Raw genomic sequence first — 18,956 nt, forward strand, 5'->3', positions numbered from 1 at the left:
CTAGCCAACAGCCACCAGGAGTATATTTATACTTTTTAAAAAAGGAAGGTTTATTAGCTGTTACAACAAGAAATACCACATGCAGTGGTGCAATGTTAGGGGTCTCAGTAAGAGTGTTTAAGGAAAGATTTGATATTGGATTTGGACTTGATTAGGGGATATTTTTCTGAAGCAGATGCTTTCAGGGAAAGAACTAATTCTATTACTGGATATCAATAACTTTTATATAGAAAGTGGGAGAAGTTTTTGTCTCCACTCAGACATGCTTATAGAAGGGTTTATGTTTCACTCCATCAACACAAACACAAAGTGACCTTGACTGATGTTTATACTTAGTGAAACTGTTTATATTAAGTGGACATCGTTACGGTCAAGATGTTATTATCAGGTCGGCTATCAGTTGACAGATATTAGAGCTGCTATTTTCTTTCTCAGAAGAAAGCCAGTATCTCATGATTCTATACTTATCCAGGCTAAACACAGTACATAATCTTTCTATGATGTCCTCAAATAATTTGTTTCTATTTTACTTTGCAGTTTTTATTGTACCACCTTCTAAGCCTCTTCTAAAGGAAATTGAGTTAGAAAGTCTAGAAAACTCATTAGTTCCCTGCTTAAAGTTGGCTCCATATATGTTAAAAAATTAGTTATTTGTGGGGCGCATGGGTGATTCAGTCAGTTAAACGTTTGACTCTTGATTTCAGGTCAGGTCATGATCTCATGGTTCATGGGTTCAAGCCCCACATTGGGCTCTGTGCTGACAGTGCAGAGCCTTTTTGGGATTGTCTCTCTCTCCTGCTCTCTCTGCCCCTCCCTCACTCATGCTCTGTCTCTCTCTATCTCAAAATAAATAAATAAACTTAAAAAAACCTTAGTTATTTGCATATTTATACATGGTTAGTATTAACTATGCAACCAGAATATAAGTTTCTTGGGGGAAAGATCTACATATACAAAACATGACTGACTACATAGTTAATTTTAAATGAGTGCTTGCTTAATGGCTAACCTGACTTCTAGATCAAGTAAATGATATTTGCTGGAAAAGAGTGACACAATCATTAGGGGGTAGAACAGCTGTGGGTAATGAGAGGGAGAAATTACAGACTGACTCTTGGGGGATTGATGGCGAAAGATTAGAAAGAGTGGGTTGGTAGTAAATGAGAAATGTTTTCAAGCTGGGAAGTTAAAGGGAGAAACTTGAATGTCCCAAGGGATTCCTGTGCCCTGTGCTTTTTTTCTGCCCATAAACCTGTGATGAGAACTTGTGAATTCATTATCTTTCATATTCTCATCCCATGTGGGCCCAGAAGAGCAGCTACTCCCCATCAGGAAGAGGATTTTCAATCTCAGTATAAACTTTTCTCCTTGAACTACAGTTGTGATGCTGAGACACACTTGGAACAATTATTGGCCAAGATTGTAGCTTCTTCCAATACTGGCTGTCCCTGAGGTTGGTGAGTTGGGTACAGGTTTGGCTGCTATATGTACTTAAACTTTTGGTTGGGAAGGTTTGAACTCAGGTCTATTAATTTAATCCCCTCACTAAATTGGCAATTCATATTTATATATGATACAAATCTTAATTTGGAGGACATAGTTTACATATTTCACCTAAAATTTCTAATTGGTAGAATTTCAGGTACTTTTGCATATTTTAGTATTTTATCATTTTTTTCATAACAAGCATACCCACTTTAATAATAAGGAAAATAGAAAACTAAGCAGTCAAATAACTTATTTTGTTGAGGTATTATTGCATTTCTCTTCTATTTTCTCTTTCTCACTCTCTGTTCTGTCTTGCTTCATTTCCCTCTCCCTCTCCCCCTTGCTCTGTTCTTTCTTCCTCTCTTTGTCTCTCTTCCTCTTCCTCCCATTTCTAACTCTCTTTTAGCCCAATTCTACTTAATTTTATCATGTTATTGCTTATTTCATAATTTCTTTTGTATTTAATATCAAAAAAATTTGACACTCTCAATTTTTTCCCAAATCAGATCAATACATTTTCTATTTTTATTTCATTGTAACTAATGGTGAAGAATACCAATTGTTTAATATCTTCAGCTTCTGAAGAGCATGTATCTTCTTAAAAGTATGCAATGAATTTTTTTATTCTGATTTATGCATTCTATACAATACATGTTTACAGACATATTCACTCTTGCTTTAGTCTTCCCTTTTATCAAGCAGTTTTAGCATTACATATATAAGCTGTAGGTAAAAAATGCAGGACAATTGAAAGAAACAATAGGTTTATTTAAAGACATCACTTTCCTCTTGGCAGAACTCAGTCATCATTAGTGACTTTTCCAGCCTATCTTTTACTACTTTCCTAATACTAGGGCCTCGTTTGATAAAAGTAAGATGATACTCTTTCCCTCCACCACATCATGAACATGTCTGCATTAATTTAGCTCTCCACCTGTATATTTGGAATGGCTTGGGAGCGTGGATCTCATGTGGGTTGATACGAATCTGGCATTTGGCAGTGACTCCTGAACTAGTCCTGCTCAGTGGTGTGCAAAGGAACAATTCCGATCTCAGAGGAGGCTCCCCCTTTACCCAGCGCTGCAGAATACCTGATAGAACATGTTGCTGATTTCAATACAGGTCTTGAACTTTTGTTGTTCATTCTATGCACGGATAAAAACCTAGATAGAAAGCATAAGCATCTCCTGGAGGTGACATGCAGAATGAGGCTCTTTTTCAGCAATTACTCTTCTACCTCCTGTCCTAATCTATTTGTCTTATATGAGCCTTCCTGAGTTCCCTTGCAAGTCTAAGGCATTGATTACAGATTTTACAAGTCTCTGACCTCATCCTTTTGGACTTGGAACATTCTAGTTGTTTAGGCACTCTAGTATAAATGGCGCTTTTATGTGAAAACAAGTTGACATTGTAAAAGACCAAATAACTCAGATTTTGGAAAATGTACCACTATGAAACTATTTTATTGATACTTTGTTAATGCCATAGAGGAGTACAATAGTCAAAAGTTTCCATGAGAAGAATAAGATACAAATAAAATTCTATTGCCTATTTCTGATTGTCATCCCCTGCTTATACCAAGCTTTCCCTGTAGTCTCTGCTTTGTATTCTTCCTTTGTTACGCCAGAGACCCATTAATTGACCCCTAGTCAGGAAAGCCTCTGATCAAAGAGTTATCTTTCTTATATATATTCAGAGTATCCTCTTATGAGGATCATGGTTTTGCTTCTCATTTCTCTATCCTTAACTGCTGGATACACTAGTTGATTTCTGTTCCCATCCTTCTAACCTGAGGACTTTTGACCAAGAGTTAAAATTAACAATTACCCACCTACCCAGTCTTTCCACAAATGTTTTGAGTGGCAGCTATCTGCCAGATGTGCTAGAAAAATAATGATGAACAAAACTTCCTGGCCTCCTCAGCAACTCTTCATGAAGCTTACAATTAAATGGGGACTCAGACATTGCTTAGGTAGACACAGAGAGCTGTGTAGTAGACTAAGGTCTTAGGAGAGAGTATTATAAGCCAGTCCACTGAATTCAGTGAAGGCCTTTTTGAAAGTGGGTAATTAAGGTAAGATGTAGAGAATTGATAAGAGGATGATGCAGGTTCCTCCTCCCTTTTCCTCACAGCTGTCTTGAGGATCTCTCCTACAGCATATTTCCACCTTTACAGATTTCATCTTCCTCTTTTCTCTCACAGAATCATTTCTCTTTTATTCTCAAAAATCTACTTTGATTGTCTGTAATCCCAAGTATATAGTATATTGTGCAACATCCTAACTTCCTTGGCTTGTAAGAAGAGGTCCTTTCTCATATAAACACAATTTCATCCTCTTCAAAGGGCTATTCTTTATGGATTATAATTAAGAGACACTCATCTTTGGTTCCCAGTTCTTTAGAGTTGTAATTTATAGCAATTATATTAGTAAAATATGCAAGAGATGTAGAGAATGAAGAAGAGGAAATTGGGAACAAACCTAGGGGTGCTGATTATGAGGGCAAAGTAGCTCAAGAAACTGAATAAAGGGCTAAACCCTTGAGACTGTATGAAAATTCCATAAATACATGCATTTGGGCAGAAACCTATGAATACCAGATCTAAGAGCTGGTGACTGCAACCAAGCAGTCATTTTGAGGATGGAGACATGCTTCTGTGATCCAGACATAAAAGACATTCATTGACTCAGGAGCTAGAATCTGTCCTGTTTTTTCTGTGTGGCTGATGTGAGTAACAAGTGGTGTAATTTGTCTGAAATTTCTTTGTGAAACTGAAATAAATAATATTAAATGCTTATATAATACTACTATTTCTGAAATTGTTCTCTCCCTTCTAATAGCAAAAATAATAATGATAATAATAATAATAATAATAATAATAATAATAATAATAAATTCCCATTTAGGGACAAAGTTGGAAATATTATGGATTCTTTACAAATAAAGTGAATCCAATCCAACTTGTCTGCTACGAGGAATAAGGGAAATAAATGGGGAGCCTGAATGGTTCAGTCAATGCTTTAAGCTTCAGCCAATCTTTCTATAAACGGTGGTTTTATATATAAGATTAATCAATTTACACTGAATTTTGTGAACTTGATGGCTTCTTAAAACAAGGTCTTTATTTCAAAAACTAAAGAAAATGTCCTCATCCACTGATAACAAAAGTAACACAAATTTAGAAAAAAAATATGCTTATATTTTGATGAAAGTTATTTATAAACAAGTTGAGGAAGAAACATAGGCCACATTAAGTAGCAGAAATAAAAGTTCATTGGCTGTAGGGGCGCCTGGGTGGCTCAGTCAGTTAAGCGTACGACTTCGGTTCAGGTCATGATCTCACAGTTCATGGGTTCGAGCCCGCATCAGGCTCTGTGCTGACAGTTCAGAGCCTGGAGCCTGCTTCAGATTCTGAGTCTCCCTCTCTCTCTACCCCCGCTCATGCTCTGTCTCCCTCTCACTCAAAAATAAATAAACATTAAAAGGTATTTTAAAAAAGTTCAATGGTTGTAAGTGGAAATGCACAGAGGAGTATATTGTTCTAGTTAAACAAATGATCTATAACTTTCTTCTTGCTGTTATTATTTTACTGAACTATAGTTGATATACAATGTTACATTAGTTTCATGTGTACAACATAGTGATTTGACAAGTTTATACGTTATGCTATGTTCACCAAAGCTATAGCTACCATCTGCCACCACAGTTATATACCCACAATTATATTCCCTATGCTATACCTTTTATCCCCTGGAAGACTGTGTCTCCCCCTTCCCTTCACCTATCTTGTCCATCCTCCCATAACCCTGTCCTCTGGCAACCATCAGTTTGTTCTCTGTACTTATGGGTCTGTTTCTGGTTTTTGTTTGTTTTTAAACAAATGATCTTAAAGGATGCTTCTGAAATCTACAGTATTGTCAGTGCTCACGGACTGTGATCATTTATCTGTGGGATATCAGTGTATACAGATCTTCTCCCAATGTATAATTAAATATTTTTAGTAGTTAGAGGCTAATATAGACTCATATCAACTAGCTTAGTCAATGTTCTCACTAAAATTAATTTAGATAATCACATCCAATATCTAAATATCCATTCATTTCTTAAGGAGTATTCTCCTTCATTTGTAATATGTATGTATCAATGAAAGTAAAACAGAGGAAAAGATAGGGATGTTTCTTCTGTATTCCTAGAGCAAATATAGTATTGACGTCTCGTTTGTTCTTATTCAATATTAGCAGTTTTGATGAGGAGTTGAGGAGCCGTATATAAGATGAAGAGAGTGTGACTATCAGAAGACTTTGCCAGTATGTCTCTAGCCAATACCTCATGTTTTCACCCCTCATCTTTCCTGCTGTTGGGAATCCCAGGACTGGAAAATATGCAGCTCTGGCTTGGTGTCCCATTTGGTACAGTCTATCTGATTGCCCTCCTGGGGAATGGCATCATCCTCTTTGTGATCCAGACTGAGCACAGCCTTCACCATCCCATGTTCTACTTATTGGCCATGTTGGCTCTCACTGACCTGGGCCTCTCCACCGCAACTATTCCCAAAATGCTGAGCATATTCTGGTTTGGTCTCAATGAGATTGACTTTGGGGGATGCTTAGCTCAAATGTTCTTCATACACCTGTTTACAGGTTTCGAAACATTCATGCTTGTTGCCATGGCTTTTGATCGCCACGTTGCCATTTGCCACCCTCTTCGATACAACACAATCCTTACCAACAGAACTATTTGTATTATTGCTGGAGTAGGAATGTTGAAAAATTTTGTTTTGGTGTTTCCACTTGTGTTTCTCCTTCTAAGGCTTTCATTCTGTGGACATAATATTATACCCCATACCTACTGTGAGCACATGGGCATTGCCCGTCTGGCCTGTGTCAGCATAAAGGTCAATATATTATTTGGATTAATTCTTATCTCTATGATACTTCTGGATGTTATTTTGATTGTTATCTCCTATGTGAAGATTCTACGTGCTGTCTTCAGACTCCCATCCTGGGAGGCCAGGCTCAAAGCTCTTAATACCTGTGGTTCCCATGTATGTGTCATCTTAGCTTTTTTCACTCCAGCATTTTTCTCTTTTATGACTCATCGATTTGGCCACAATATTCCACGTTATATCCACATCCTCCTGGCAAATTTATATGTGATAATCCCACCTGCTCTTAACCCCATTATTTATGGGGTGAGAACTAAGCAGATCCGAGAACGGGTGGTGATGATCTTCCTTTTTAAGGAAGTTTGACTCTAAACTCTTGTCTTGGAAAGAGTCTTCAAAATGTTTTCCTTAAAAGAGGGAAGGGTTGTTAAGCTTCTATAGAGCAAATGCTTTACAGAATATGATGTTAAACATAACGTTTCCTCACTTATGTGCAGTATCAAATTAAAGATGAGTTTACATAGCAGATAGTTGTTCCTAGACTAACTATAAACATTATTGTTAAATAAATAGGGGTCACTTATTTCTGTAACTCATTAACATCAGGATTTGGGGATAAAGTCTTAGGGCAACTCAAGTACAATTTTTTTTTTTCACGTAATATTGTTTAGTCTCTTTACAGAATTCACTGGTTATGGTGGAGGAATGTTGAGCTGCCAAGCACAGTCATGGTTGTAATGGGACTGACTAAACATGCTATAGGGTATGGGCTCCTGGAACAACAATCAAAGAAATCAAATACTGATTTTATTTCTCCCATGGTACAGTTGGCTTCCTTAATCATGTAACCGCAGGGAAGAAAATAATCAACAAAACACCATAGACATCAATGTAATACTCCATTTTTATAAGTTTTGAAATAGCAACTGCAGCAACTACATAGAGTCAAATATTTGAAAGGACTCGTGGGACTTCACAGGGTGTACTCATTTTAGGCTTTAAGTAAGGTCAAGGTAAAATATAGCGGGAAAAAGAAACAGAACAGGTAAATGTAGAAAGATTAAAAAAAATGAGGCACAACTCCTAGGGCCTTTCCTAGGTTGTACAGAATGAACTTCATCTTTGTTGTGAATGATTAAAAATATGGAAAAACACTTTTGCTTCACCTAAGCCAACTCACAAGTTTAATGAGAATTTTTTAAATCTTACTAGTTGCATATATGTTGGCCTTACCCAATCAGTTAAAGGCTTGCATAGAACAAAGACTGACCTTCATAGAGCAAGAGAGATTCTGCCAGTTGCTGAGTATATCTATTCACATTATGCATTCTGGAACTAGAGAAAGAACCACAATAATGGTTTTGGAGACCCATTGATCACCTGACCTACAAAGTCCTTACTATGACTGTAAGGACTCCATAAAAATAAGAAATATGTATATTTGTTTTCAAAAGAAGTATACTTATTGTGATGAGCACTGGGTGTTGTATGGAACAGTTGAATCACTATATTATATACCTGACACTAATATTACACTGTATGTTAACTAACTGGAATTTAAATAAAAACTTAAAAAAAAGACAAAATACACTACTGAGAAAGTGCAAAATGCAAGTCCAGACGGAGAGAAAATACTTGCAACACATAGACAATGGTTTGTATTTGACTATATGAAGAACTTTTACAGTCAATAATAAAAAGGTAAAAACCCAATTAAAAAAAAGGAAGGTAAAATTATAATGGATATTTCACACACAAAAAAAATATGTGAATGGTCGGTAAGCACGTGAAATACGCTAATCTTACTGGTCATTAGGTAAATACAAATTGAAACCACATGGGATACCATTATAATAAAACTGCTGAAATTCAAAAGACTGTCCATACCCAATGTGCTATAACTGGAACTCTCATACACTTCTATCTAGGTGGGTACAAAATGGAAGAAAGACTTTGGAAACAGTTTTATAGTTTTAAAAATAACATTTAACATACACTTATCCTATGAACCAACAAGTATATGCCTAGGTATTTATCCCTTACTTGTTCATACAAAGACTTGTACATGGATATTCATAGCAGCTTTATTTTAATAGCTCTAAACTGAAAACAACCTGATGAATCTACATGATCTTAATTTTTTAACACAATCACATAAAGGAAATAAAAACTTTTGATTTATACCTCATACATTATACTACTTGTGTACCTGAGACAACTAGTCAAACATATTTCAGTTAAGCAAGAAATAAACTAAAAATAGGAACACAAAATGGTGCAAAATTAGTGAGCACTAACTAAAACAAATTTTTACTAATTCCATTTAAGTAAATATAGCCATTATAAATATTTCTAGACTATTGGATATAATTCATAAAATATTCCAATAATGAATGTTGAATATATAAGCTAAAAATATTTAAATATAAATTTATTCACTGAACATGCGTAGAGGGTTTACATTTACTGTGTGAATATGTACTCTGGTAGGTATTGGAGAGCTCTGCTGCAATGCCCTAGTCTAGGTCATTAATATAATCTTTATATGCTTACTAGTTGTGCCTGGAAACTGGACTTTTACCATGCTTATTTGCTTGGTGGTTACCTTTGTGTAGTACTATCTAAAAAAATTTTTTTTAAAAACCTGAAGAAGTAAAATTAGAACTTTTCCTACTCAATTAGAAGAAAGAGAAGCCATTATTAATATTTTTAAGTGTGTATTATATCTTGTAAATTTTTAAAATGATAATACAAGTACCATATTTTCAATATAATTTATTTTTAGAGAAGTTTTAGATTCATGGAAAAGTTGAGTAGAAGGTATGAATATTTTTCTTATACCCTCTGCCTACACACATGCTTAGCCTCCCGCATTGTCAACATCACTCATTTGTTATCATTGATGAACCTGCACTGACTCATCGTTATCACCTAGAGTCCACAGTTTACATTAGGGTTCACTCACAGTGCTGTACTCTTTATGGGTTTGGACATATGTATAATGGCATGCACCTATCATTGCAAAATCATACAGAATAGTTTCATGTCCTAAAAATCTTCTGTGTTCCTGTGCTATTCCCCTCTTCCCCACCCCCAGCTCATGACAATCACTGATCTTTTTGCTGTCTCCATAGTTTTGCCTTTTCCAGGATGTTATACATTTGGAATCATAGTATGTAGGCTTTTTAGATTGGCTTCTCTCACTTAGTAATATCCATTTAATTTTCTTCCATGTCTTTTAATGGCCTAACAACTCATTTCTTTTTATCACTGAATAATATTCCATGGTCTAGATGTGCCACAGTTTATTTATCCATTCATCCATTGAAGGATATCCTGGTTGCTTCCAAGTTTTGGCAATTGAGTAAAGCTGCTATAAACATCCGTATGCAAGTTTTTATGTGGACATAAGTTTTTAACTCTTTGGGTAAATATTAAGAAGTGAAATTGCTGGATCACATGGTGAATCTGTTTAGTTTTGTAAGAAACTTCCAAATTCTTCCAAACTGAGTGTATCATTTTATATTCCTACCAACAGTGTATGAGAGTTCTTGTTGCTCCACATCCTTGCCAGTATTTGGTTTTGTTCATATTCTGGATTTTGACATTCTGACAGGTATTTCATTGTCCTTTTAATTTGTATTTCCCTGATGACATGTGATATGGAATATACTACATAGGCTTACTTGCCATCCTCATGTCTTTTTTGGTCAAGTGCCTGTTCAGGTCTTTTGCCCAGTTTTTGATTGGGTTGTTTCTTTTCTTATTGTTGAGTGTTAAGAGTTTTTGTATATTTCAGATAACAGTCCTTTATCAGATGTTTCTTTTGCAAATATTTGTCCCAGTCTGTTGCTTGCCTTCTCATTCTCTTCACATTGTCTTTTGCAAAACAAAAGTTTTTAATTTTAACAAACTCCAGCCTTATTGATTCTCCATTTGATGTTGATTCTAAAAAGTCATCACCAAACCCATGGTCAGCTAGGTTTTCTCCTATATTATCATCTAGGAGTTTTATAGTTTTGTGTTTTACATTTAAGTCTGTGATCCATTTTGAGTTAATTTTCGTAGGATGTGTAAGGTCTGTGTGTATATGATGATGAGGAGTTTGCATGTGGAAGAATCATTTTTACAAATACTCACCAAATTGTATAAATACCTCAAAGACTTTTGTTTCTCTTGTTCCTCCTCCCAGAGACCAACTTTCATGCTAGTTTTATTTTATTTATAGCTATTTAAGCATGTTTCTTTGTCCTCCCACAACTATTTATAATTACATGTTATTGACATATGACATACTGTTAAAATTTTCTCAGTATTCAGTCTTCTAAGTTATGTCTAGCCTTTGCTAATAAAAATTATAGAATAAAAAAAAAATTCATGGTCAAAGAGGTTAATTTTATATCATTAAGTGGATATTTAAGAGTCACTGGTATAAGAATTTCAGGACCTAGCACAGAATCTGCTCTATAAAATGCACTCCACAAGGGTACAGCAATTAAATGCTCAGTTCCTGGACACTTATTGACATATTTAACACTGGCATTTAAATGGATGGATAGGTGGATAAAGTGTTGAATGGTAGTATAAAAAATATGTGGTACAGATTATTATAAAGGAAAATTTGGCTGCATTATGAAATCTAAAGTAAGTTCCAAGGGAAGCTTGAGAAATCTCAAATATATTATGGGTAGGAGGGCAGGGACCATTTGACTGATTCCCTGCAGTCTGGTAACTTAGGGATGGGGTTGGCCTCTTGCACAGTTCCATAAAAATTGGATACAGCTAAATGCAAACAGATGAAGGCAACTGGTTTTGGTAAAATGATGAAGTGGTGAATCAAGCCTCTAACATGCTATATCAGATAAATTTCAAGCAGTGTTTGGACCTTAGAGCAGGACCAGATGAAGTTCCTTCAAATGCTGAAACTGTGGAACAGAATTGGGGACCAACTCTCTGCCTTGCAGGAGTACTAAAAGAATTAGAATTAGACCCCAGTTGGGGCAGTAAGGAATTTAAACTTCTGTCTGTTCTTCTTCTTTTCCTAGTCTCTTTTTTTTCATTCCCCTCTAGTCACCTTCAGTAAATATGATAACCCATGTCAATAAAAATCTGGAATGATTGCCAACTTTTTCCCACTGATCACTTTGTGTTGCTGCTTTGATGGACCTACTTAACTTTGATGTGGCCTAGGATCTGGAATCTTCATTTATTTTTATCCAAACTCCTGGATATGATGTATAGATCCTACCAGATACCAATATTTGTTATTATGGAATTATGGTAATTTGGACAGTAAATTATTGGCACATGGATAGAAAAGTAGATGAGTGAGCCAAGAAAAAGACCTATCTATATGCTAATATCTGATTTACAACAAAAGGGTCATGAAGTACAATATGGAAAAGAAGGACATTTCAATAAATTGTTCTGGATCAACTGGGATATTCATATAGAAAATTTAATACTTATTTCACATCAAACACAAAAATCAATTCTAGATAGATCATAGACATAAATGTAAAAATAAAGAAGTTATGGTATATCTATACAATGGAATATTAGCCATAAAAAAGAACGAAATCTTGCCATCTGCAACAACATGGATAGAGCTAGAAAGTACAATACTAAGCAAAATAAATTAGTCATCAAAATACAAATATAATATGATGTCACCCATATATGAAATTTAAGAAACATACAAATGAGCAAAGGTCGAGAGAGGGGGAGAGAGGAAAACCAAGAAATAGGCTCTCGATTACAGAGAACAAATTGATGGTTACCAGAAGAGAGGTGAGCAGGGAGATGGGTTAAATAGGTGTTGGGGATTAAGGAGTACACTTGTCATGATAAGCATCAGGTATTGTATAGAAGTGTCGAATCACTATATTGTACACCTGAAAATAATGTTACACTGTATATTAACTAGAATTTTTTAAAAATTTTAAAAATGATATTGACACTAACTTGAAAGAATATTATCATTTTATTGAGTTCAACAAAGATTTCTTCAACAGGACACAAAGAACAAAAACTTCAACTGAAAATATTAATGAATTCAACTTCATTGAACATGAAAACTTGTATTCCTCAAAATTTCCATATGAAGAGTAGAAAGTCAATTCATATAGTGAAAGCAGATATTTTCAGGGGATATATCTAAGAAAGGATTCATACACAGACTTTTACAGCTTCCTAAGAAAAATATAACACATTTCTAAAGAAATGGACACAGACTTTAAATAAAATGATGTTCCACTAAAGAGGACATCCAAGTAGACAATAGCTATAGTTTTTACAACATTATTAGTGGTAAGGAAATGTATATTAAAACCACATCCAATAGCATTACATGATGCTAACAAATAATGGAAGCAAATAAACATACATACCTACCCCCGCATAAACACATATACAAAACCAAGAGTGCTGATAAGGATGTGCAGCAATTGGCTTATATGTAACAGGTGACAGTGTAAAATCATATATATATATATATATATATATATATATATATATATATATATGAACAACTGTTGGAGCTTTCTAATAAAGATAAAAACATACCCTCCCAATCACTTAGCAATCATACACAGGAATTATTACTGATTGCAAATGTCTGTCAAACAACATGTAGAGAAATATTAATAAGAACCATATTCAAAATGAGAAAAATGAGATAAAAATGAGATAAAAAATGAGGTAAAAAATGAGATAAAACTCAAACGTCCATCCAGAATTATTAAGTAAATTTGGTACATTTATAAAATGGAATACTATACAACAATAAAAAGTAACAAGCTACAGTTAAATGCAATCACATGAATTAATCTCACAAACATAATTTTTAGTGAAATAAGCCATCACAAAAGACCTATATGATTTAATTACTATTAAAATCATAAAGTATACAATCTATAGTCGTAGATACAAAAAATGATGAACTCTGGAAGTAATCGACTGATAAAGGGCATGAAGTATTCTGGGTTGTTAGTAGTGCCACATATTTTCTTCTAGGCACTGGTGACATATGTTCTGGGTTACCTACAAGGTGTGTAGGCACTCAGAAAACATTTTTGTAGGGACTCTGACCACATATACAATTTGAATCACTCTAAATCAGCATGCCAGTACCATTCTGGTAGATCAGCCTTTAGCAATCCCGTGAAATAAATATTGCACCACCCAGTGGAGCAATCTGCTCTCCAGGATACCACCCTAGAGTTGGGACTATTCAAAAAACCTTGGGAAACTCTATAGGCATTTCCCCTGGAACTCTCTGGACATCTGTTCAAATGAATGAATGCAGAGTTCAATGAATGCAGATTATTGGGTTAGGGGTGTCCCAAAAAGGAGTGTCCTAAAGTGGAGAAACAAGGAAGGAGCCTGAGAGGGATACTTTGAGCTTGGGAAAGAGTAACTAGTCCCAGCTACTGGAAAGGGACTTAGACACTTCAAAGAATGGTATTCCAAAGTTCAGGACCCTATATATTTTATATGTTCATAAAAAGTCCATCAAGTTGTATGTGTAAGATTCTTTAATTTTACTATGTGTAGTACTTGAAAATTTTTTGTTAATATCTTCTAATATTTTTATTGCGATATAACTGACACAAAGAGGTTGTTGCCTGCTTTCTCCTCTAGGGTTTTGATGGTTTCCTGTATCAAATTTAGGTCTTTAATCCATTTTAAGTTTATCTTTGTGAATGGTGTAAGAAAGTGGTCTAGTTTCATTCTTCTGCATGTTGCTGTCCAGTTCTCCCAGCACCATTTGTTAAAGAGACTATCTTTTTTCCATTGGATATTCTTTCCTGCTTTGTCAAAGATTAGTTAGACAAACATTTGTGGGTCTAATTCTGGAGTCTCTATTCTATTCCATTGGTCTATGTGTCTGTTTTTGTGCCAATACCATACTGTTTTGATGATTATAGCTTTGTAGTAGAGGCTAAAGTCTAGGGTTGTGATGCCTCCCACTTTGGTTTTCTTCTTCAATATTACTTTGGCTATTCGGGGTCTTTAGTGGTTCCATACAAATTTTATGATTGTTTGTTCTAGCTTTGAGAAGAATGCCAGTGCAATTTTAACTGAGATTGCATTGAATGTGTAAATTGCTTTGGGGGGTAGTATTGACATTTTAACAATATTTATTCTTCCAATCCATCCATGAGCATGGAATGTTTTTCCATTTATTTGTGTCTTCTTCAATTTCCCTCATAAGCTTTCTATAGTTTTCAGCATACAGGTCTTTTACGTCTTTGGTTAGATTTATTCCTAGGTATTTTGTGGTTCTTGGTGAAATTATAAATTGGACCAGTTTCTTGATTTCTCTCTATGTTGCTTCATTATTGGTGTATAAAAATGCAACTCATTTCTGTACATTGATTTTGTACCCTGCAACTTTGCTGAATTCATTTAACAGTTCTAGGAGTCTTTTGGTGGACTCTTTCGGGTTTTCCAGGTAGAGTATCATGTCTGCAAAAAGTGAAAGTTTGGGTTCTTCTTTGCCAATTTTTATGGCTTTTATTTTATTTTGTTGTCTGATTGCTGAGGCTAGGACTTCTAACACTATGTTAAACAACAGTGGTGAGAGTGGACATCCCTGCCGTGTTCCTAATCTCAGGAGGAGAGCTCTCAGTTTTTCCCCATTGAGGATGATATTCTGTGATGTTTAAGTATAGCTTAATGATGTTTAAGTATATTCCTTCTATACTGACTTTCTTGAGGGTTTTTATTAAGAAAGGATGTTGTATTTTGTCAAATGCTTTTTCTGCATTGATTGACAGGATCATATGCTTCTTATCTTTTCTTTTATTAATGTGACGTATCACATTGATTGACTGATTTGTGAATGTTGAACCAGCCCTGCAGCCCAGGAATGAATCCCACTTGATCATGATGAATAATTTTTATTTTTAATTTCTTAAGGAACCCCACCGTAGTGTTTTCCATGATGGCTGCACCAATTTACATGCCTACCAACAGAGCAAAAAGGTTCCCTTTCCTCCACATCTTCACTAACATTTGTTATTTCTTGTCTTTTGAGAATAGTCATTCTAACAGGTATGAAGTGATATCTCACTGTAGTTTTGATGTGCATTTATGTGATTATTAGTAATGCTAAGCACCTTTCATGCACCTGTTGGCCATCTCTCTGTCTTCTTTGGAAGATGAATTTTTTAAAGAAAAAAATTGTTAAGCACCTAAGATGTGAGCAGCAAGATACCATGAAGTAAACATTGGCCAAATACATATCATTGATCAAAAACTATAAAATGAGCATAGGATACTGAGGCTTATCTGATAAGCCATGAGGAATAAGTGAAAATTAAAAAGTGCCAAAGTGCTTAATAATGAATGAATGAATATCTAAAGTTCATGAATCTGAGAGTAATTACTATCTATGGCATTAGATTCGACCTTTGAGAATATAATTGAGATGCATAGGAATTCACCCATTTAGAGGTATTATTCCTGAGCATCTTAAATTCCTTACCATACTGATACTTCTGTGAAGTCCCCCTTCACTGATAGAGATTGATAGAAATATAAATACATTTATATTTCTATAAGTTTTGCAGTATTGCATATACATGCATCTACAGACAGACTAGTTCACTTTGAACAGTAAGAAACTTATGGGAGATCTGCATAGATATGATGAGTCTGGGAAGATTCCACACAGAGTCAATCATGAAAATTTCTCCTAATTCTTTTTCCTATGAGAACTTGAAACACCATTTATATTTTTATTTTTATACTTCTATGACTTATAAGTTTCTGGCATATAATAAAGTATCAATAAAACTATGGATAAAAACAAATAAGCAATTAAGAAAGTAAGGAAAGAATCTGTCACAACTACTTAATGCCTATAGTCCTTGATATATATATATATATATATATATATATATATATATATATATATATATTTGGTAATGTGGCCAACAGAGTTAACTGTTTGCAAATAAAAAGAAGCATTTTATTCCACATAGTCGTGTCCATAAGATCTGCTCTGTAGAGGTTATACAGGAAAGTAATAAAATTTTGTAACTAAGTTGTCCAAAGCTTTAGGTATTCCATAAATTTTCACAGTGATTGTTTGGACATTAATCCCATTATATGCTCTAGATGGGATATTTAGGGATATTATTAATGAAATAATACTAAGTTTAGAGTCTTTTTTTTCTGTTGCAAGATTCTGTAGTTGAGAAACACAATCTCTTTTACCTAGATTAAAATGAATATCTGAGACAGTTTATGTCAGCCTCTTTTCAAAAAGATGCTTGAAACCCTTTCTCGAATTTGCTTGGTCCTCACTCCGTAGATGACAGGATTGAGGGCAGGTGGAACAACCACATATAGATTGGCAAGGAGAATATGAATGTATATGGGAACGTTCCTGCCAAACCGGTGAGTCATGAAGGAGAAAAAAGCTGGAGTAAAGAAGGCTAGGATAACACAGATATGGGAGCCACATGTATTAAGTGCTTTGAGTCTGGCATCCTGGGAAGGAAGGCAGAAGACAGCTCGGAGTATTCTCACATAGGAGATGACGATCAGAACCACGTCAACAAACACCAGTGATATAAGAATTAATCCAAATATCACGTTGACCTTTATATTGGCACAGGCTAGGCGAGCAATTCCCATGTGCTCACAGTATGTGTGGGGGATTACATGGTGTCCACAAAAGGGGAGTCTCAAGATGAGAAACACCAGAGGGATAACCAAAATGAAATTGACACCAAACACAACAACAAGGATGAGACCAATCGTTCTGTTAGTGAGAATCAGGCTGTATCGCAGAGGGTTGCAGACAGCAACATGGCGATCAAAGGCCATGGCCACCAACACGACAGTCTCCATGGCAGTGAATATATGAATAAAGAACATCTGGGCGACACAGCCCTCAAAGCTAATCTCCTTTAAATTAAACCAGAATATGCCTAACATTTTGGGGATAGTGGATGTGGACAGGCCCAGATCAATGGAGGCTAACATAGCCAAGAAGTAAAACATAGGCTGATGAAGGCTGCGTTCAGTCTTGATCACAAACAGGATAGTGATGTTCCCCACAAGGGCAATCAAATACACAGAACAAAAAGGAAACCCAATCCAGATGTGCATCTGTTCAAGACCTGGAATTCCCAGCAGGAGGAAATAGGAGGGGTGGAGCTTGGTATCATTTGAGGGGGACATCTTCTCTCCGTTCTTTTGGAATCACAGAGAAAACAAATTATCAAACATCTAAAAAGTCATACTATATCCCATAAAAGAATACAATAAATTTGGAGTGGTGATCAGCGGGAAATTGTGAAAGAGATTTCATGCTAGCCTTGAAAGTATAGATTCATTCAGACATTAAAAAATACTAACAATTCTGCTAAGTGTAGCAAACAAATCGAAGAAAATCTGATTTTATAATATTATTATTCTGGGAATGAGACAGTATCCAAATAAGCAAAAAATAAGTGTGTGTGGGTATACATAATATGTATAGGTGTCACATATGTATATATTCACATATATATCAGGTATATATTAAGAGATATAAGTGACTTAAAGAAAAACAAAACATGATGGTTGGATAATAATGAAGCTGGTGTCACTTTAAATTTATCATGAAGTAAGTTCGCTTTAAACAGATAAATGAATGCAATATGGGGCTAATTTAGTGTAAAGTTAATAATGATCATTAAATAGTTTTTGTTTTTTGAGTATAGTTGACAAACAATGTTACATTAGTTTTAAGTGCACAACTTCTATATTCACAAGTGTAGCTACCATCTGCCCCCATTTCACCCCTACTACAATATCATTAGCCAAATTCCTTTTGTTGTCTTTTATTCCTGTGACTTATTTATTCCGTAATTGGAAGCCTGTATCTCCCACTCCCCTTCACCCATTTTGTCCATCCTCCTCCCACACTCCTCCCTTAAATATGTTTAAGACATGGAATGACACTTGGATTTGAATTCTGGAAAGGATACTCTTTTGGGCCTGTGGTACATGAATCAGAAGGAATAATAATTGCTTTTCTTTGATAAGGCTGTATATGTAATAAGGCCTCTAGGAAAGCTGGTGACTCTCTCTAGGGGATCAGGTAGCAAGTGTGTGAAGAGTAAAGAAGGAAATTGAACTCTTCCTTCTTATTTTCTTCTTTTTCTCTGGTATTTAGTTGGTGTGGTAAGCTGGAGTGAGGTACTGCTGCTTGGAAGGTTTCCCCAAGCCCCTCAGCTCAGTGAAACTCAGGTAAGATAGATCAAGGAAGTATTTATTTCCAAGAGCTTTCTCAAGTTTTCTATTGCAATTTCTATAGAAATTTACTCTAAAAATTCTGGATAGCATAAACAAAAACAAAAACAAAATACACTTAAAAAATACCCTGGTTGATCTATACTTAAAAAAAAAAAACTGAAATTAAGAAGAACCACGTAAGAGACTTTACTCCTACCAAAAATATTTAAAAAATACCTACCTTATGCTCTTCTGTTCCTCAGCCCTAACCCTATTTCAGGGGTTTCTTGTTTGCAACTAGTTCTCAGACTTCTATCCCTTATTTACAGTGTCTGGATCCCAGAACACA

At 35.1% G+C, this 18,956-nt stretch overlaps 3 protein-coding genes across 3 annotated transcripts in view; 2 read left to right on the forward strand and 1 right to left on the reverse strand.

Moving 5' to 3' along the window:
- Window positions 1–18,834, forward strand: part of LOC147576692 (olfactory receptor 52L1) — a 455,531-nt gene extending 436,697 nt beyond the window's left edge. Inside the window, exon 4 of the transcript XR_015241052.1 lies at window positions 18,549–18,834. The gene's annotated coding sequence lies outside the window, so the exon portion shown is untranslated. The remainder of the gene's footprint in view (window positions 1–18,548) is intronic.
- Window positions 5,602–6,739, forward strand: LOC112865074 (olfactory receptor 52E8-like). Its single transcript, XM_025928107.2, has one exon. The coding sequence runs from the start codon at window positions 5,798–5,800 to the stop codon at window positions 6,737–6,739; it is 942 nt and encodes a 313-aa protein (XP_025783892.1). The 5' UTR covers window positions 5,602–5,797.
- On the reverse strand, window positions 16,631–17,569 carry LOC112865098 (olfactory receptor 52E4-like). Its single transcript, XM_025928138.2, has one exon. It carries the CDS (start codon window positions 17,567–17,569, stop codon window positions 16,631–16,633), a length of 939 nt encoding a protein of 312 aa, XP_025783923.2.
- Window positions 18,835–18,956: the final 122 nt, after the last annotated feature.

This window comes from Puma concolor, chromosome D1 (genome assembly GCF_028749965.1).
Source record: "Puma concolor isolate L17-30 chromosome D1, mPumCon1.1.hap2, whole genome shotgun sequence".
Lineage (NCBI taxonomy): Eukaryota > Metazoa > Chordata > Mammalia > Carnivora > Felidae > Puma > Puma concolor.

Excerpts from the sequence above, each read along its gene's own strand:
- LOC112865074 (XM_025928107.2), top strand. The coding sequence starts at position 5,798 with ATGTCTCTAGCCAATACCTCATGTTTTCACCCCTCATCTTTCCTGCTG.
- LOC112865098 (XM_025928138.2), bottom strand. The coding sequence starts at position 17,569 with ATGTCCCCCTCAAATGATACCAAGCTCCACCCCTCCTATTTCCTCCTG.